General features: G+C 33.7%; 1 protein-coding gene, 1 long non-coding RNA gene and 1 pseudogene across 2 annotated transcripts; 2 read left to right on the forward strand and 1 right to left on the reverse strand.

The window, feature by feature from the left end:
• The first annotated feature begins 3,899 nt into the window (after positions 1-3,899).
• On the forward strand, positions 3,900-12,702 carry LOC105761617 (protein FLUORESCENT IN BLUE LIGHT, chloroplastic-like; annotated as a pseudogene).
• A 443-nt stretch (positions 12,703-13,145) lies between these two features.
• LOC128042362 (uncharacterized) lies at positions 13,146-14,473 on the reverse strand. The gene is made up of 2 exons (XR_008197662.1): positions 13,875-14,473; positions 13,146-13,757 (listed from the first exon to the last, which is right to left on the reverse strand). It is a non-coding gene; the product is annotated as an uncharacterized LOC128042362 (long non-coding RNA).
• Positions 14,474-18,250: 3,777 nt separating this feature from the next.
• LOC105789975 (tyrosine-protein phosphatase DSP1) lies at positions 18,251-21,085 on the forward strand. Its single transcript, XM_012617339.2, has 5 exons — positions 18,251-18,797; positions 18,911-19,004; positions 20,354-20,411; positions 20,490-20,533; positions 20,622-21,085. The coding sequence occupies exons 1-5, from the start codon at positions 18,538-18,540 to the stop codon at positions 20,805-20,807; spliced, it is 642 nt and encodes a 213-aa protein (XP_012472793.1). The 5' UTR covers positions 18,251-18,537; the 3' UTR covers positions 20,808-21,085.
• Positions 21,086-21,733: the final 648 nt, after the last annotated feature.

A 21,733-nucleotide genomic window follows, 5' to 3' on the forward strand; every position in this document is an offset into this window, starting at 1 on the left:
CTTCCGGCGTTCATTCTTTTTTTCATGTTTCTTGTTGATTTATAAAGAGAAGAGAGTGAAGAGGAGTTTACCTCTGTGTTCGGGCCGCCGTTTGCTACCATCTCTGCCGTAATCGGAGATCTGGTTCAAAAGGCCTACGACCGATGGCGCAGAAAGAAAATTTAAAAAAAAACCCTAGCAGAGCTTCAAAGTTTTCTCCTTTTAGCTTGTGTTTTCTGCAAATATTTTAAAAAACAACAAGGTAAAACTAATTTAAATAGTAAGGCTCAAACGGCACCGTTTTAGGGGGAATCCGCGCGTCGACCCGACCCGGTTCTAGGATCCGCGCGTTTTCCTTTAAATGGTCTATTTGCGCATTTGGTCCTTCAAATTTTAAATTGTTTTTAAATCAGTTTTTGTTTATTTTCTAATTTGGCCCGCATGTTTCTGCCTTTGTTCATTTCAGCCCATATCACTGCACATCGTTTTGGGGAGGCGGATTATTTCCGATTTGGCCCTCCATGTAATTTGCATGTCGCGATTTGGCACATTATTTTGCACAAATTTCATTTATTTCTAGTTATTTTAGTTTTTTAACTATTTGGTCTTTTTTTTTTGCAATTTGTTGTTTTTTTAAATTTATTTACTCCCATCATTTATTATTATTCTTATATTATTTATTACCATCATTATTATTATTATTATTATTTTATATTTGTACATACGCATAGTTTTTTATATAATATACATATGTTTTTTGTAGTATACGTATTTTATATATATATATATATATATATTATTCATATGTTTTTATTTCAATTTTATTCCTAATTTCTATATATATATATATATATGCTTCTATACTTTGGTTTCAATTTTTTTACTTTTATAAATATATATATACGTATGCTTTTATATCATTTTCATTTTCTTTACAAATATATGTACATATATATATGTATTTGAATATATACGTATGCAAATTTTCACGATTTACCTATGTATATATACTTATACATTTTATTTTTCTATTTTGTAAATATATATACATATGATTTAAATTAAAATAATGATTTCATGTTATGCATTAACATTTATCACACTTTCAAAAACACATATTTTGGTTTTGTCAAAATTTTTGTCTTAAACCACCATATTTTATAATTTTCAATATTTGGCATTCATAATTCTAGAAATATCGTATCCTAACTTATTGGATTGCGATTAATTTTTCGATGAATTTAGAAAGCCAAGTATCCATTCTGTAATAAATTCACAAATTTCAAATAAAAGCTTATTCTCGTGAATTCAAAATGTTGGGTCCTAACTTCTGGTCATGACATTTTATTATCTCGAAATAAGAATTTTCAAAATTAAAAGGCAATATTCTAGTATTTTGAAGATTTAAAAATATTGTGCCCTAACTCACTGGGTGTGGTGTTTTATTTCTTTGAAATAAGAATGTATTACTATTTTGATTCATTCATGAAATAAAAAGTTTTCTTTTAAAATCCTTTCAAATTTTTGACCTCAAGACATTAAATAATCAATTTGGTACCGATTTTGGGCGTTTCGAGGGTGCTAACCCTTCCTCGTGCGTAACTGACTCCTGAACCTGTTTTCTCAAATTTCGTAAACCAAAATTGTTTTTAAGGTGGGCCGATCACACCCCTATCAAGGATCGGTGGTGACTCCAATTTTTTATTTTTAAAAGTCGACAACTAAATTTTTGTTTTCAAAAAACGATTTTGACAGCTTGGCGACTCCACTGGGGACTTTGAGAGTCGAGCCATGAATTGATTATGCTTTGTCTTTTTTTCGAAATTCAGAAGTTTTTTAAAAAAATCATGAGTTCTCTTCGCATTCATTGATTTTTCATATTGGTATGTTGGCAACTTTGCATTTTGCATTGCATGGTCCGTTTTACCCCCCTAAGTGGGAGCGAGAAACTAGTCCTTCGTGAGGTTTTCACCTCCGTGCAGGGTAGTGGACCGCTTCTGGGATACATCCGTACCTATGTCTTCGTGAGATTTTCATCTCCGTACAGCCATAGGGAAATGTATCCCCCTGAACTAAACTCGATTCACATGAGCCTATAATGGGTGAGGATCGAGGAATCTGCTGGTTCGGGTACCCTTACTCTAGAAACTAAGCCTCATATAGTGAGCTTTAGGAACTTGCCCTAGGTAGAGCTATACCAAACCCTAGTGGATTCCTGAATAAATGTTCTTGCTATTTCATATTTGTGTTGGATTATATATTTTTGGTGTGATACTGACTTGGGTTTATTTTGTTTTGATTGCATGACATCATGATTGCATTGCATTTGCATTTTAGAAAAGAGATGTTGATTTGAGTTCGATTACTAGATTAGAAAGCTTGTTATAGAATACAGGTTTCTTGATAAGGTGGAAGATAATACGGTGGTCCGAAGAAAACATGGCACGAAAAGCCTAACAAGAGGAGTATACGACTTTGCTGCATGACCTGAGGATCCAAATTGTCAAATTTATTAAAAAGTCATCAAATGTTCCAATCTCATAAAGAAGCTAATGAACGTGAATGAGCAAGGATTTACGACCTAGATCGAACAAAAAGGAGCTCAAATTCGCAAGATGCATCTTAATATCCGAATGGTCGATGTCTTCACTTGGAGTACGAGGGTAAAGCCGTATATATATATCCGCTTTGTGTAAAGAGATTTGTTTTCTAGCGAAGTTTTTCTAGTAAAGAATTGAACCGGAATCAACGTCTCTTTTTTCATTCATTTCATGCATTTCCATTTCATTACATCATATGCATTAGACACCGTTTAATTGATCCTAATTAACTAAAATCATTGCTCAATTAACCTAGAAACCAACCAACCAACCCAACACCGATACGGCACTCGGGCAAAGACGAAAGATATGGATTAGAGATTGGAAAAACTCGAACAGTGTAAGAAGGAGATGCAAGACCGACTTCAGCTTCAGGTGCAGGAGCGGTTAGATAAGATGAAACAAGAGATGTCTGAGAAGATGCGAGAATCCCAAGAGGATATTATGGCAAAGTTAACCCAACTGATAACTAGGGGAAGTGATAAAGGAAAGGGCCCCATGGCAAATATCGATGAGGGAAATGATGATGAACATCTCTATCCTCCAGGTTTCACCCCTCCACATGTGCGAACTCAAGCTGAATACCCGCGCAAATCAACTGTCACCATCATGCCTCAGCAGTTTCGGGCTGGTATTTCAAACTTCCAAACTGGGCCGGGTTCTAATCCTAAAAATAATCCTGTTAACTCTGTCATTCCTGACTTTGATGAAGTGGTAGAGAAGGAAAGAATGAAGGAGGAGTTACCGAAACAGTTAAAGGAAAGGTGTAGGTGGCTCGAGGAGAAGTTCAAGGCGATGGAGGTCACTAAGGGTTATCAAGGTGTTGACGCAAAAGAGCTGAGTTTAGTTCCAGATTTGGTACTCCCTCACAAGTTCAAGATGCCAAAATTCGAGAAGTACAATGGGACGACTTGCCCAGAGGCTCATATCACCATGTTCTGCAGGTGAATGGCTGGATACGTTAACAATGACCAGCTATTAATACACTGTTTCCAAGATAGCCTACCAGGGGCAGCATCTAAGTGGTACAATCAGCTGAGCCGTACCACGATTGGTTCATGAAGGGACTTGGCACAAGCATTCATGAAACAGTATAGTCATGTAGAAGACATGGCTCCTGATAGAATCACCCTTCAAAACATGGAGAAGAAGCCGAACGAAAGCTTTAGGCAGTACGCGCAGAGATGGAGGGAAGTCGCAGTCCAAGTTCAGCCACCGCTCTTAGAAAAAGAAACGACCATGCTGTTTATTAACACACTGAAAGCCCCATTCATTACACATATGTTAGGAAATGCTACAAAAAGCTTTTCTGACATAATTATGAATGGTGAAATGATTGAAAATGCTATAAGAAGCGGGAAAATTGAGGCGAAAGAGAGTAACAAGCGGTCAGCCTCAAGGAGAAGAGAAAATAAGGTGAACAACACAGGTTTTTCTAAATCAGTTACTGTAAGTCATCCAGGAAAGGGGGTTGCTAGTCAACAAAGTTCAATGAGACAGGAATCTGGAGGTACTGAGAAGCTCCAGTTCACGCCAATTCCGATGTCGTACAAGGAGCTGTACAAAAGCTTATTTGATACGCACGTTGTTTCTCCTTCCTACTTAAAACCCCCACAACCTCCGTATCCCAAGTGGTATGATGCGAACGCACAATGTGACTACCATGAGGGAATTACAGGGCACTCAATCGAGAATTGCATTACCTTCAAAAAGCTAGTCGAAAACTCATCAACATGGGTGTTGTCAAGCTTGATGACTCATCTAGTTGAAAAAAATCCACTTCCTAATCAGGATTGACAATAGGGTGGATGCAGTATATGAGGAGGTGTTGGGAGGTGTTCACATCAGTGACCTATACAAGGAACAACTGAAGAAGGGACCTTGTCAGATATTCGCCCTTGTAAACCTGGGAGTGTTCTAAATAATTGGACTGCAGAAGAAACCCTGTAGTATTTAGAGTTTGTTAGAGTAATGTTCAGAACACACTTGTTGCTTTTAGCCTAGAAGCAATAAGAATTTCTTTGTGAAATAGGCTCAAGTCTGAATATTATTATTTTAATGAATACATTATTGTAATCATCTTTGAGCAAATGTTCTTTCAGTCTTTACGTTTTCGTCGTTCTTTTGGATTTTTCTGCCAAACCATTCATTCGTTCATTCATATTATTCATACATTCTTTTGTATATTCTTTGGTACCCATTATGGGTCCCCAAATATCAATGACATGAGTGACACTGTTACAGACCCAGAATCTCCTTTTGAGTGAGACATGTGCTTAGAGGGATCTCATAACTTTGAAGATGACATGGATTGTAGCTTATTTCTGGACTTATTAAGGATGGTAGAGCAGGAAGGAAATTTTACCTCATGAGACAATAGAGACTGTGACCTTGAGGGAACATGCATGACCAAAAAGTAAAGCAAGACGTTGTTGAGTTACTTCAAGCATTCAAAGATGCCTTCGCATGGTCATACCAGGATGTGCCCAGTTTAAGCGCTGTAATTGCAATCTGAACAACAGCACGATATCGGAAATTTGCAGTATGTTCAAGGTGAATATCATGAATGGAGCAATGAAAACTCTACAAGGTTAATGCCACTCTTTCCAGTTTATCACGTTTTTCATTGAAGTTAAAATTCTTTCTCTACGGGTATTGGTTGAACAAGTTGGATGAAGCAGAACAGATCCAATCGCAATGGATCAATTGAACTTGATAGAAGGAAAAAGACTAAAAGCTATTCATCTGGGTCAGATGTACCAAGAAATGAATGATACGAACCTACAGAAAAAAGTTTGTCCCAGAGAATTCCACGATGGCGACCTAATGCTGAAGAAGATCCTCAGTCTACAAAAAATATAACGGATGCCAAATTGGGAAGAACCCTATGTTATAGAGAAGGTCTTTTCCAAAGGAGCTTTGATTTTGAATGAGATGGGTGATAAACCTACAAAGTCCCATAAACTCAGATTCAGGCAGGAAATACTCCACTTAAAGAAAGAGAGGACCAAGGTAAAAACCCGCAAATGGCAGTTTGAGTCCAAAAAAAAAGTGATGTGAAAAATGAAAAGATAAAAATGAAAAATGAAAAAAGAAAATGGAGAGGCTAAGGTGAAAACCCGCAAATGGCGCCTTAGACCAAAGGGGATTTGAGTTGAAAACCCAAAAAGGGCGGCTCAAATGTTGACCAAAATGGCGTTTGAAATTTTCAGAGCAGCTCAAATACTGATCAGAGTGGGGCATGCAGTGGTCTTGCTATACCTGAATCAATAGGAAAGGGTAAGCGACATCTTGGGGCATCGACAAAGTATTGTAGATCTCCTAAACACATGTTAAACTCAAAATGGTCTTCAGAAAGTCTGTACAGAGAAGTTCAAGCTGCGATATCTGGGGCACCTAATCCTTATACCATTTTTGTTATTCTTGGAACACTTCATTCATTGCCAAGATATGCATTCCTAAATCATTTTCTTTGTTATCCATCTTTATTATCTTGGATAATCTATTCATCTTAGAGCCATGCTCTAAATCAATTCTATTCCTACCCATTATTATGATTTCTTGCAAGCATGTTGCATTAAAATAATAATTAATGGACTAATAAAACTTTCACAAGGGAAGTTTTGCATATTACTCTAGAAGTTTTTAAATAATACAGGAACCTGAAACAGAACTATTGTTTAGAACGCACCAGGTTGGAAATCTGACAAGGGAAAGTCTAAATTCAGACTATCCCTTTGAGTTTTTACTGTCTAAAACATCGATTGAACAATACGGCAAGATGTCATGTTTGTGACAAAGCTTCAATGAACAAGCAAGCAATGACCACCAAATAATAAGAAGAAGTTGTTCTTGGAGAAGATTTCTTCATTTGTGCTTGAGCATTTGGTATAACACCCTGGGAATGGTGTAAAAGACCAAAGAGTTTCACATCCTATATCCTTGAATTGTGATAGAAGAGGATTGAGAAATGGCCAAATCTTTTACATCTTGGTTTACAACGGGAGAAAGATGGTACAAATTTTTGCATCCCAGTGGATTAAACCTTAAAGGTTACAGTGGGGCAATCTGACTAAGTGTTTCTTTGGAGACGCCAACTGAGCAAGAAGGTGTTATAACACATTAGTGATGAAACCTTAATAAACTTGGAGTAATAATAACCCAAGCGTTAAAATATCATTTTCATGACATTCTGCATTCATTCAAATGTCATTCATACATGTCTAGTTAGGAGCATTTGATTCATTCTGATCATGACATCCTAATCACTAGGCATAATTAGGTTCATAAAGTTTATTATACAGGTCATGTTCCCCAGAGAACAGATCAGTGATGATAACAGATCTTGCCTTCCTGCATCGACAGTGAAGCAGATCGAAGACACCAACCTCGCCTCCCTCGGAGACAGTAGAGCAGGTTGAAGATAGCAGATCATGCCTTCCTGCATAGACAGCGGAGCAGATCAAAAATGGTGAATTTTACCTTCCTGTGGTTATAGTGGAGTACATTGAAGCCAGTAATTCTACTTCCCTGGGCAGCAGTAGAATAGATTAAAGATTGCAGATCTTGCCTTCCTGCATAGACAGCGAAGCAGATCGAAGAGGGCAGATTTTACCTCCTCGTGGTTACAGTGGAGTACATTGAAGCTAGTAATTCTATCTCCCTGGGCAACAGTGGAATAGATTGAATATTACAGATCTTATCTCCCTAAGCAGTAGTGGAGCATATCAAAGATGGCAGATTTTACCTCCCTGAGGTTGCAGTGGAGTATATTGAAGCCAGTAATTCTACTTCCCTAGGCAGCAGTGGAATAGATTGAAGATTGCAGATCTTGTCTCCCCAAGCAGTAGTGGAGCAGATCAAAGATGGTGAATTTTACCTCCATGTGGTTACAGTGGAGTACATTGAAGCCAGTAATTCTACTTCCCTGGGCAGCAGTGGAATAGATTGAAGATTGCAGATCTTGTCTCCCCAAGCAGTAGTGGAGCAGATCAAAGATGGTGAATTTTACCTCTTTGTGGTTACAGTGGAGTACATTGAAGCCAATAATTCTATTTCCCTCGGCAGCAATGGAATAGATTGAAGATTATAGATCTTATATCCCTAAGCAGTAGTGGAGCAAATCAAAGATGGCAGATTTTACCTCCCTGAAGTTACAGTGGAGTATATTGATGCAGTAATTCTATCTCCCTGGTCGGCAGTGGAATAAATCGAAGAAAGTAAATCTTGTCTTCATGTATTGGCGTGAAGTAGATCGAAGAAAATAGATCTTGTCTTCATGTATTGGCGTGAAGTAGATCGAAGAAAGCAGATATTGTCTTCATGTATTGGCGTGAAGTAGATCGAGGATAACAGATCTTGTCTTCCCATACTGGTGGCGAAGTAGATCGAAGAAAGCAGATCTTGTCTTCATGTATTGGCGTGAAGTAGATCGAAAAAACATATCTTGCCTTCATGTATTGGCGTGAAGTAGATCAAAAACAGCAGATCTCATCTCTCTGAAGTTGCAGTAGAGCAGATCGCATTAAGATTTATTTTTTAAGTTGTAGCAGAACAAGTTGAAGCTACAAGTCTTATCTCCCTGAAGTTGCAGTGAAGCAAATTAAGGATAGCAAATCTTGTTCTTTTGAGAAGCTACAATGTATGAATCCTATCTCCCCGACATTGCAGTGGAGTAGATTGAAACACTAGTTCCTATACCTCTGAAGATGCAGTAGGAAGGAACAAGGCTACTCGAAGAAGAGAAGTATTGAAAAAGTCGAGGCTTAGTAACACCGGGCACAATTGGGCATTTTAGTCTTTGCTCTGTTCCCATTACATGACAACGAGAAAAAAGGGGCAGCTGTAATACCCAATTTTTTCTGCCCGGGCCCATACAAAATAAAAAAACACAGCAGGCCCAATTACCCATTTACAAGCTTAGCCCAATAGTATTGACCCAAACTAAACGTAGCCCCAAAACAAAAAAACACAGAAACCCTAAAGAGCCTCCCTCTCCAGTCGCCGCAAGCTTCGGAGCCAGCCTCCTCCACGTGCGCCACTCCTCCACGAGCGCCATGCCTTGCGCGCCGCACCTGCACAACAAACACAAATAATACAACAAGGAAAAGGGAACAAAACAGGAGCAAAAATCGGAATAGATTTCTTTTGATTCTATTTTTCTTTTCCATTTCGGCTATTTAAAGCCGTGAAAATTCTGTAAAGAGGGGATTTTCGGTAAAGGAATACACATAGAAACACTAAAAAGTACAGAGAAAAAGAAAGAAAGATACAAACTTTTTTTGAATATAAAGGTGGTTTTTTTTCTTCCGGCGTTCATTCTTTTTTTCATGTTTATTGTTGATTTATAAAGAGAAGAGAGTGAAGAGGAGTTTACCTCTGTGTTCGGGCCGCCGTTTGCTACCATCTCCGCATCAATCGGAGATCCGGTTCAAAAGGCCTACGAACGACGACGCAGAAAGAAAATTTAAAAAAAAAACCCTAGCAGAGCTTCAAAGTTTTTTCCTTTTAGCTTGTGTTTTCTGCAAATTTTTTAAAAAACAACAAGGTAAAACTAATTTAAATAGTAAGGCTCAAACGGCGCCGTTTTAGGGGGAATCCGCGCGTCGACCCGACCCGGTTCTAGGATCCGCGCGTTTTCCTTTAAATGGTCTATTTGCGCATTTGGTCCTTCAAATTTTAAATTGTTTTTAAATCAATTTTTGTTTATTTTCTAATTTGGCCCGCATGTTTCTGCCTTTGTTCATTTCAGCCCATATCACTGCACACCGTTTTGGGGAGGCGGATTATTTCCGATTTGGCCCTCCATGTAATTCGCATGTCGCGATTTGGCACATTATTTTGCACAAATTTCATTTATTTCTAGTTATTTTAGTTTTTCTAACTATTTGGTCCTTTTTTTTTTTTGCAATTTGTTGTTTTTTTAAATTTATTTACTCCCATCATTTATTATTATTCTTATATTATTTATTACCATCATTATTATTATTATTATTATATTTGTACATACGCATAGTTTTTTATATAATATACATATGTTTTTTGTAGTATACGTATTTTATATTTATATATATATATTATTCATATGTTTTTATTTCAATTTTATTCCTAATTTCTATATATATATATGCTTCTATACTTTGGTTTCAATTTTTTTTTACTTTTATAAATATATATATACGTATGCTTTTATAGCATTTTTCATTTTCTTTACAAATATATGTACATATATATATGTATTTGAATATATACGTATGCTAATTTTCACGATTTACCTATGTATATATACTTATACATTTTATTTTTCTATTTTGTAAATATATATACATATGATTTAAATTAAAATAATGATTTCATGTTATGCATTAACATTTATCACACTTTCAAAAACACATATTTTGGTTTTGTCAAAATTTTTGTCTTAAACCACCATATTTTATAATTTTCAATATTTGGCATTCATAATTCTCGAGAAATATCGTATCCTAACTTACTGGATTGCGATTAATTTTTCGATGAATTTAGAAAGCCAAGTATTCATTCTGTAATAAATTCACAAATTTCAAATAAAAGTTTATTCTCGGGAATTCAAAATGTTGGGTCCTAACTTACTGGTCATGACATTTTATTATCTCGAAATAAGAATTTTCAAAATTAAAAGGCAATATTCGGGTATTTTGAAGATTTAAAAATATTGTGCCCTAACTCACTGGGTGTGGTGTTTTATTTCTTTGAAATAAAAATGTCTTACTATTTTGATTCATTCATGAAATAAAAAGTTTTCTTTTAAAATCCTTTCAAATTTTCGACCTCAAGACATTAAATAATCAATTTGGTACCGATTTTGGGCGTTTCGAGGGTGCTAACCCTTCCTCGTATGAATCGACTCCGGACTGTTTTCTCAAATTTCGTAGACCAAAATTGTTTTTAAGGTGGGCCGATCACACCCCAATCAAGGATCGGTGGCAACTCCAATTTTTTATTTTTAAAAGTCGACAACTAAATTTTTGTTTTCAAAAAACGGTTTCGACATATACTACAATGCTAGAATGGATTTTAGCAAAGATGGGTGATTTGTAGTCACCCTTAATTTTGTAAAATGGATGAAATCGCTAATTCTTTGTTTGGTAGGATTACTTATTTTTATCCTCTCATTTGCGTTTCTTGATTCATGATGAATAATGTTGTATGCGTTGCCTGATTGTATTTTGTTGATCTCCTATGTATGAAAAATAGACATGGAGGAGTTAATTCTTTATGTGCTCCTCTATGCAAAAAAAATAAGGAAGGGGAAACACTTATGGAATGCTTTTAAATCTGTTAGGACAAAAGAAAATTCAAGTAGGTTAAAAGGTTAAGATCATGGTTTGATTTTATAAGATAGATACTGATTTCACTTTGAGTTTGAGGTCTCCGTCTTTATCAGATTCCAACTCCAATATTTGGTCTTCAATTAGCAGAATCAAGAAATTGTGAAGCTGATAACTCCTTTTTCAACAGGCCTTTACTGCTATTTGTAGCCCTTATTGGTGCCATAGTTGGAGGTATCTTTTTACTTAGCCTCATCTTTAGTTCTGATCCATAATGGCATGCCACTTTGTGTGCTTTTCAAATGAACATACAGCAATTCAAATACAGCCAGCTATTGATATTTTTCGTTGTTCAAACTGTATTTGATGTGCTTGAAGAAATTGTTATCCTAAAATACCTATAACTAGATTTATCCCAACATATCCTGAAAAGAGATTCTAAATGGCCGATTTAAAATGTTAGAAAAATTGTCTCGTGCAGAAGCCTAGAAATAAGATAACTGTTTTCAGTTGGAATACCAATTTGAAATGGGTGACTGAAACGTCTAACTACACAATTTCCACTTTTAAACACATGAATCTATTTTGAGCAGTCTATATAACTAATGAAAATGAACTTTCAAAGCCTTATTTTACATTATGTTGGATTTTTTTTGTTTTTGATCATCCACAATTTGCACATTAGGATTGCTTGCACGGCAGAGGAAAGAGGAGCTGCAGCGAGTGAATGAGCAGCTGCGCCAAATCAATGTTACTCTAAGAAGGCAGGCTAAGATAGAGTCATATGCTCCCAGCCTGAGTTTGTTCCCATCGGTGGTAGAATATCAGAAAATGAAGTAATTGTCAATCCAAGAAAGGAAGAGTTGAGAACAGGAAGAACTTTTTAAGAAATCAAGAACTTGAGAAGGCTTTTCTAGAGTTTAAGACAGCACTGGAGCTTGCTAAGAGTCTAAAAGATCTTATCGAGGAGAAGAAAGCTGCCAGGGGTTTAGGTCTGTATCTTCTCCATTTATTTGCCTGTCTAGTCTCTATTCCTAATTTAGTATAGTAAAATGCTTATGGTTTAAGCCAATCCAAGTGGCCAAAGAGAGATAAGGATTATGATACCTTATGGAATTCCCTTGGATCTGTGTGTATCAATCTATTAGATACTCAGAGAAGTGACTTCATTATGAATCTTATATTTGGTTTCAAAGGAAATCCCATGTCGCTTTTTTGTACCAAGTGGCAGTGCTAAAGCATAAAACGATGAATCGTAAAGCCTTTAAAACTTGTACCAGCTAATTAATTTATGTGTTTCTTTCTGGGGAGTGATGCAAAAAACTTTTTTTCCTACAGCTGGGATCCCTTTCCATGAAGGGTAGCAGAAACTTTAACAGTTAAGTTTGATTGATTTCAGGTACCCCGTTGAAAAGGCAAGGCAAATATCAAGAAGCCATTGAATACCACTCAATGGTTTTAGTAATATCTGATCGAGAAGGAGAAGACTCTAGAAATACAGAAGCTTATGGAGCAATTGCTGACTACTACACCGAGCTAGGAGACCTTGAGAAAGCAAGGATTTTATATGACAAATATATTGCTAGGTTGGAAATAGACTAAGGAAGCTGCATAATCCACCAGTTCTACCACCTTTTAATGTATTTCTAAATAATTATAGAAACTATAGACAGCTTGCTGACATTCCCTTTTCTCCCATTTTAGCATTACTGTTGTTAGTTGCTAAGTGCAGTCTTTTAGACACTGAAATTGATTTTGTTGGATAATGCATTATAACTCATGTTTCTTCCAAAAAGAATACCCATTTCACTTTCCCCTTTTTGTTTCCTCCAATCTTCGGCATCCTTGTTTGCTCAGATTCTGAGATTCTGAATTTTTTAATGATTATTTAATTAAATCATGCATAAAGGGCATTACAACTGGAATGCTTCCTTTACTTAATGCAACAGAAAATGCCTGTCAATTTGTCAATCCCCGACCAGTTGGTGCCCCTTCAGCTCTAAAATGTTCGAGTGCAATTATGACATACAAGTCTCCTCACTCTGTGTGTATATCTTACATGGATTTTATCTTGTTCCTTGGAGATTTTAGTTCAACTTGTGTCTGGTTCTTCGTTCAATGTGTACTGTATTGATTAAATTTTGACTTTGGTTGTTTTCAATTTATGACAGTTAATATTCTAGCTTAATAATTGAGTATTATTATATATTTAATTTGATTTATTTATAAATAAATCATTGCAAAATTTATTAATATATGTAAAAACAGCTTTCCCGGAAAATATTTTCAGGAAATCTGCCAAATAAAAGAAAATATTTTACATAAATTCCCAGAAAATATTTTCAGTAAATCATTTTCCAGAAAAGTAAATCATTTTCTATAAATTATTTTCCGGAAAATATTTTACTGGCAAACAAACAGACCCTTAATCTCAATTAAAGCCCTTTAATAATCGGCCACTACCCTTTTAGTACATACCTCAATCGGTAACTTTTAAACTCACTAATGACCATTCGGCCATGTACCAATCAGCATGTATATTGGTTTAACATGCACAAAATATTATTTTTAATAATCAATTAAACACTCAATGGTAAGACCAACAGCTAATAAGCGTAGACCCGAAGTACTACTTAAATCCGCAGCTCTTAGGACTTAGATCCGACTAGAACTTGCTTAAATCTGAACACAACAGAAAATATTTATAAAAAATCATCCCCCCTAAAGCCCTTATAGGGTTCGACCAAGCCGCAAACCTTAAATTGAAACTTCAGATCCGAAGTGGAGATTCAACACTTACCTTAATTGACTTATAACGGCTTGCAAACAACTTCCCAACGCTATAGATCCATACGATTTGGATCTAGATCTTGAACATTTAAACACCAAGAAAATGATAATACATCAGATTCGGCCATATCAGAATATCGAATAAAATAAAAACTACTTAGACTTGATTAAATTAACCGAAAAATTCTGCACTTACTCAGATCCGCGATGACAGGAAAAACGAAGAGTAAAATAAAGTGACAATGGCAAAAATGTGGTGGTGTAATGGATGGCGGCAATGGAGGATAAAAAGGGCTGCTGATGTGCGGCAATAACAGTAAAACTAGCAAGGTTCGACTTTTAGGGGGAAGGAAAAATGAGCAGAAAAATAAAATCAAATGGGAGAGAAAAAATGAACAAAGGGGCGGCACAATGGAGGAGAAGAGAAAAAGAAAAGAGAACAGAGAGGGATGGCAAAAATGAAAAGAGAGAAAAGTGGAGAAATTTTTTCAATAAAATTAATTTAATCAATTTTTTTAAACTGATAACTTACCACATAATTCAGATAGTTTAGATTATCTCACCCTTTATGCTTATCAGATTTTATAGAATTTAAATCAGACTGAAATCTGACAAGTTGGGCTGCACAGGCTTAAAATAAAAAGAAGTTTTTTCTTTTCAAAGGGAATTCAACTTAGGATTTGAGGGTAAGCTAAAACTTTAGCACTAAATCAGCAAGTTATTCTTATTAAAAATTTACAATTTATCAATAGGAATTTCAGAACCTGACAAAGTATGAATATAATGTCGTGCGAAGTAATAATACTCACAAAAAAATAATAAGCTGAAAATTTTTTTTGAGAATCGGAGGTGCAACATTGAATTCCTTTCAGCGTTGGTTCTTCTATCCAGATCCTAGATTAGGCAAGTGGTTAGAAGACTTTTTATGGCCCTCGGATTGCAGGTTTGAAACCCTTGGCTCTTATTTCAAGCCCTTTTCTTTGCCTAGATCTTCTCAAGAAAATTTAAGAAGTCTCAAATCATTCAACATAAAAGAAACTTCTTAAAAATTTTGCACCTTGTTGCCTATGATTGTGAAAAATAAATTTAATCTTAGAGTAAATCTGATCAGATATAAATAAAATGTTTTTATAAATTTCATGGCACATATAATCTAAAAGTTGGAGTAGTTGAGTGGTTTGAAGCTAATGATTTCTCCATCTAGGTATAGGTTTGATTCTTACTACTGATAATTTTAACATTTTTCCTTCTCGGGCAGCTATTACTTGTATAAATTTCTTCACCAAATAGGAACAAAGAAATCGAGAGAGTAGAGAACATATGAGAAGTATACGTGACATAAAACTCTACTTCTAATAAATCTTAAAGTCTTAATGTATATCAAACTTATCTTGGTCTCGATGAACATCTACTCAATGATAAAATATTTTAGTATTTAAATTCCACTATGCATAATTATCACATGCAGATTCTCCCCATTTGCTTTGGATTTAAGTCCATCATATGTTATATTTCTTTAGATGTATGTATGATTTCAGTTCAATTGTACTTTGTATTGATTTAATTCTAGTCCTAGTTATTTGTGATTATACACGTACTTGTAAAAATTCCTTAAAACCAATTGTTTATTAACTCTTTTAAATTTTGACATATTTTAATTATGAATATGTTTCTGATTATAATTGATTAAAGCATTTCTTATGAATAAAAAGTTGAAGATGATGATTAGACTGAAATATTCCATTTAATGTTGAAGAATTTTAATTAAATGTCAAACATTTTGATACAAAGGGAAAAGAATCAACATTGCTATAAAATCCCCCCTTTTTCTTGGTTAAACTCCTCGTTCTTGAATTTGCACTTCTGACTAGTATTGGAAACGAATATAAAAGCTTATTGTAATGAAACCTAAACCACCCAAATTTATAGGTTCTTTGTAAAGTTTTACACGAAACCAAATTTTTGCCAACTCAAATTATACATTTTAAGTCAATTTAATCATAAAAATAATAATTTAGTGTAATAGTGAAGTTAGTATGTTGTTAGTTTCTGTATTTGTATATAATTTAGTATTTAGTCCACCTTTAACTTCTCTTATTTTTTTTCAATTTAAAATCTTAATTTATTTATAGTTTCATCAAAATTTGTCAACTATGTTATGTCATATGAGGACAGTCTAATCAAAATTATAAATTGACAATTTTGGCAGAAAATACTTACAATTTTAATGATTGGACTAAGATTTTAAATAAAAAGTAGCAAGACTTAATTTTTAACTTTTGAAGTTTTGGGACGAAATCTCAAATTTTGATAAAGTATAAGGACTAAGATAATATTTTAACCTAAAAAAAAAACTTGAAATGGCAATGCATTTAGGCAAGTTATAATTGAGTATGTTGGCATCTATGGACAACCTAGAACGAATGTTGTTGGCTTAAAAAAAAGAAGAAAAGAAAATGCATTAAATATGTGGTGTTTAGAGTGCATGAAGTTGATAAAAAAAATACATGTATAAATATATACTTAATTATGGATGTTAATTATTTTAATTAAAAAATTCACAAATAGATTTAAAAAATTTTAAGTTTTTTTTTTAATAATTTCATCATAGATTTTGATCATATCTATTTTTTTGTTTATACAATGCTTAGAACTACTCATAGCCCCTCGCCCCCTCCCTAACACATAAATAGGAGGATAATACGCTTCAGCGCACTTGAACCTATTTCCTCCTGTATTGGTAACAATATCTATACCAATCGAATTAAGACTCAATCGTTTAAAATATATTTTTAAATGTATAAATATATATATAAATCCATTGAAATTATAAAATTGTAAATTAGTGTAATGGTAAAATAGTCTTTTGCCTGCCTCATACTAATTTATAATTTTATTTCGTCCCTCAAATTTTTTCTACTTGCACCATTGGATCCCATGTATACTGAAGAGTTATTTGGCCCGCTCTCAGTGGAGTTAAAATATCCACAAATAAGGGTAAAACACTATCACTCGTTCGTAAGTAATATTTTAAAAATAACATGATAAAAAAAAAAAACCCATATTTGTAAAGTTGAAATTAGTGGACAAAATAATAATATATAGGGTAAACTGTATTAGTAGTCATCCAATTATTAGTAAAACTTTTTTATCATCAAATTATGAAAAGTTATAAAATAGTCACTTAATTATAAGTAAATTTCTTTTTGATAACCCCTATGAAAAGTTACAAAATAGTCGGACAATATTCAATTTTTATTTTGCACCAGTTAGCTAACAATGACGGCTTTTAAAATTAACATAATAGTAACTTTAACATTCAACATTTATAAATTATATCAATTAAGTCTTGATTAAAAAATTAACCCTCAATATTTACACATTCTATAATTTGGTCTTCTTTTCTCAATTTTACTTTTCTTTGTAACATTGAGGGTTAATTTTAAAAGAATGAGAAAATATTTAAAAAATTATCTTGGATTTTGACTATTTCCATTTGTTTTATATTTTCAACCAAATTGAGTGATAAATTTCTTTTTAGCTAAAATGGTTACAAAGAAAAACAAAACTGTAAAAAAATTAAATTACACAATGTATAAATGTTGAGGGTTAGATTTTTCAGAATTAAGATTAAAGTTGTTATTATGTCAATTTTAAAAGTTACAACTATTGATAAAAAGAAAAATAAATAATTGAGTGGTTATTTTATAAAATTTGTGAGAATTGAGGGGGTAGGGGATGAAAAAAAAGGGAGGAAAGTGAAGAGGCAAAACTTTGGGTGGAATATTCCTTTTTTGTCTCTCTCCCTCTCTTTCAACCCCAAATCCAAGGCAAAGGGCAAAGCATATTCTTTAGAATCTTCTCTTTATTTCCTTTACCCTCCACCCTTTTCTTTTCATAAATCCCCCTATTGTTTTAAAATTTATTCCATTTCATACTATCTTCACTTTTGCCCAATGTTAGCTATGACATATTTAGTAAATATTAACTTGAGAATTCTATAAATTAATTAAACAAAACTTCAAGTTTAACTTATAAAGATAACATAGACACAAGTTGAGGTATTCATGTTTGACCCCATTTTATTTTTATAAATAATAATATAATATAATATATTTGTTTCAAAAAATAATAATAATATAATATAATTTTTAATTAGTAAAATTAAGTTATTTTTGGGTGTCATAAAATTATTAAAATTGGTGATGAGGAGGATTATCCATCCAATTCGGTGGAGCTTTGAACCCAAACTTGACCATTATGCCAACTTTAAAAAATGTCTAATACTATTAAATATATTTAATATATTTATTATAATAATTTAATTACACCTCTTAAAAGACGAGTTCATTTTTAATCATTTTTATTTTTCAAATTTACTTTCAAGAAACCAAACATATATCTAAAAATATTGAAAATATCTTCAAAAAAGTCAATTTAAACACCAAAATATGATCATTTTAGACCATTAAGGACTAAAATCAATATCTTTTATATACTAGGGACTCAGTCCATAATTATAAACAATTACTGTTCTTTCTTTCTTGCCACCTCTGGTCCCTCATATTCTGTCTCCATTTTTGCACTAAAATTTCTCACTAAAAGAAAAACTCCGATTTGGATTTATATAAATAAACCATGTTCATCACCCCAATTTCCAATCACCCTTAACCTCCCCCATTTTAATCCTCATCTTGCCTTCAACATCCCCAAGGTTTTTTTTTTTTTTTTAACAGTTGCCTCCATCACCTTGTAACCCAAGTCAGAATCATCCCTTACCCAAAAAAGCACATTCCCCTTTGATCCCATACCCTCTTTCTCTTTCTTCATAACTTTATATACATATATTTATATATTTCATGAAAGACGACACTGCAACAACAACCGAGCTGATCCAAAACCAGCACCAAAAAGGGAACCAAGAGATGTGCAGAGCCACGGAAGTCGTTTCCACCGTTGACCGAGTAGTCGACATGTCGTCGCCGGTCATGTCACAGGATGAACTTAACTTGATCCCTCCTTTGAACTTTGCTATGGTTGACAATGGCATTTTCAGGTCAGGTTTCCCTGATTCTGCCAACTTCTCTTTTCTTCAAACACTTCGTCTTCGTTCCATTATGTAAGTCCCCTTCCTCTTCAAGTTTGTTCCTTTAATAATATGCTTTTTACATGCAAATTTTTGAACTTTTGAGTGAAAGGGTCTTTTTTTTTTTGTTTTGTTTAAATGTTTAGATATTTGTGTCCTGAACCATACTCAGAAGCCAACAATGAATTTTTAAAGTCTAATGGAATCAAGCTGTTCCAGTTTGGAATTGAAGGTTACAAGGTAAATTCTCTTTTTTTCCTCCTCAAAATTGCTTACTTTTTTATTCACACCAATTCAGCTTCTTAATTTGGTTTGGAATTTAAGATTTTTATTGGCAATTGAGATCAAATGTGTTTTTGATGAGGATCTTGGCCAAATAGTTGCTCGAGTTTGTAATTTTTACATTTTAATGGCTTAGAATAGTATATCATTAGCAGGATAAGTGTCTTAAACACTAATGAAGGGCTAATTTAACTATGGTGGACTACATGTCAATTATTATGTTGTGAATTAGCTTTTACTTGATTAAAGATTAGCTGCAAGATTGGGAAGAATGTATTCTTTTTAGTCCCTTTTTCCTGTAATTGAAACCGTCTTGGATTGTGTGGAAAACATTTGATTTCAGCTGTGCATTGTAGTCTTAAAGATTTGCTTATTGGTTTTAAATTCTAGTTTCAATCTATGAAGAACTTGAAGAACTGAGAATGCCTTATTTGTTTTGGTGTATGATCTAACATATATATATGTATATAGCGAGATTAGTGGCAAAAGGTCTTTGTATGTCGGGTTTTGATTCTTCTGAACTTATTAAGCCTCTTATCTTCTTTACAGTTATTTTATAGTTTATGGGCATATAATAGTGGGATGTCAATATATTATTGTCTTTATCGTCCATCAGCTCTTAATAGAACTTGCTGAGCTGCTTTATATATATATGTGTGTATATATATCACTTGCCTTCTATTATGTGTATGGGAAATTTTGCCTTACATCAATCAATAAGTCATTTGTGTTTTGCTTATGAAAAGAGCAAGAGGTGTTTTCGGATTGATTATGATGGTACTATTTTTCTTTTTGCGAAAGATATGGCGGTCCTATTTGGAGTTTCATGATAATGAGGCCAATAAATGTTGATTATAAAGGGTCAAATTTTACCAAAAGTCTGGATGACGCTTGACTCGTTGTCAAATGCGGTATAATTTCAGTATCGTGTTAACGGATCTTCGATCTGCAAGTGAGGAAACAAAAAAGAGTTAACTGGTTTTGGTCCTGAAATGATGTAAGATAATTAGTGCATGAGCTTGACATTATCATCATATGTATACTGGAGATCATGGCTACTACCTTGAATGTATGGTTGATTACGGTGTGATGATTTAAAGTGATTCGATGTCCTATGTTCATGTCTAATGTCTTGTAGGTTTAGTATATATACTTTCTTTCTTCAAGCTTTAGAATTAGTAGCAGTGATATATATGTGTATGTATGTAGCTGAGTTTAGGATCATTTTTATGTCTTGACAATCGGGATGTCCTACGTACTTTGAAACGATATCTTATGATAGAAACTAATATACACATTTCATCCAGGAGCCATTTGTAAATATTCCACAGGACACAATCCGCGAAGCTCTAAAAACTCTACTTGGTACTACAAGCTTTTTAACATTTCCGAACATGGTTGATTAGTTTTCGATAAATCTAATTTTATCTTTCTGCAATGCAGATGTAAGGAATCATCCAGTTTTAATTCACTGTAAACGAGGAAAGGTACTTGCATGTTAGTTTTTCAAGTTTCTTTATGAGAAAGTTAATACCTTCCGAGTTTGATAATGTTGTTTTGTTCTTGTATTTCCAGCACCGAACCGGTTGTCTCGTCGGATGCTTGAGGAAATTACAAAGATGGTGTTTGTCATCCATATTCGATGAGTACCAAAGATTTGCTGCGGCAAAAGCTAGAGTTTCCGATCAAAGGTTCATGGAATTGTTTGATGTTTCTAGCCTGAAGCATCTACCAATGTCGTTTTCTTGCTTGAAAAGGTAATGAGTTCCCTGAATTCGAATAAAGACATACATAAAAGCAAATGTCCGGTTGCCATGGCAGATGCAACGATTATCCGAGTAGTTATATATATATAAACCATGTTTCATTCTGGAAATCATTGTCAGGTTTGTTTTAAGGTTTTTCAGACATGTTTTTACAGCTATTCTTATTGTCATGATTATAGACAAGGCAGGTAGATTTAAAGCAATGTGAACACATTATTCTTGTTGGCTACTCAATAATTACCAAGATTTCATATACAAAACAGTTTCATATAAGATTCATCGGCAATATTGAAAAGAAAATGTAACATTTATTTACTGTATAGTGCATGCATTCATCTACCAATTTCAATGCTTTTAAGAACAATGGGTGTTGCATTGCTGTACGGTGCATGTGTGTCTTGCCAACCCTTTCAAAACCTTGGCCTTTCGTGGGTTCCAATGGGCATATTTGTTATGTTCCCCAGCTGGACCGAACCTTTTTTTTAATTGCATTTTCTCTTTTTGGAATTAAGGTATTTTTATCCGTTTAAAATTCGTAATTGTTGTTATTTACTAGTTGGTTTCAAATTTGTTAGAATATGCAAGTTTTTATATTTTTTTGTATTTTTGGAATTTACTTTTGTTTTTATTTTGAGAATTTTAGTCTTTTTTTTTTAAATTTTTGAATTTAAAAATAAAAATATAATTATTAATACCATTAAAATTCTTATGTTAAAATCAGATTTATTATTATAAAGTTATTAAAGGAGTATTTATTTTTCAAGTAAAATATATAAAAAAAAAATACGAAAGCTTCAAAACGTACATTAACCTTTCAAGTCTATTGGAGCCCAAACGTTTTGTACTTTTTTAAGTTCCCGGCAACATTTTGCAGACTGAGATGCTGTCGTTGTCTTTTGCCTATTACTGGACTTCTAAATT

Source organism: Gossypium raimondii, chromosome 7 (assembly GCF_025698545.1).
Source record: "Gossypium raimondii isolate GPD5lz chromosome 7, ASM2569854v1, whole genome shotgun sequence".
NCBI classification, from domain to species: domain Eukaryota; kingdom Viridiplantae; phylum Streptophyta; class Magnoliopsida; order Malvales; family Malvaceae; genus Gossypium; species Gossypium raimondii.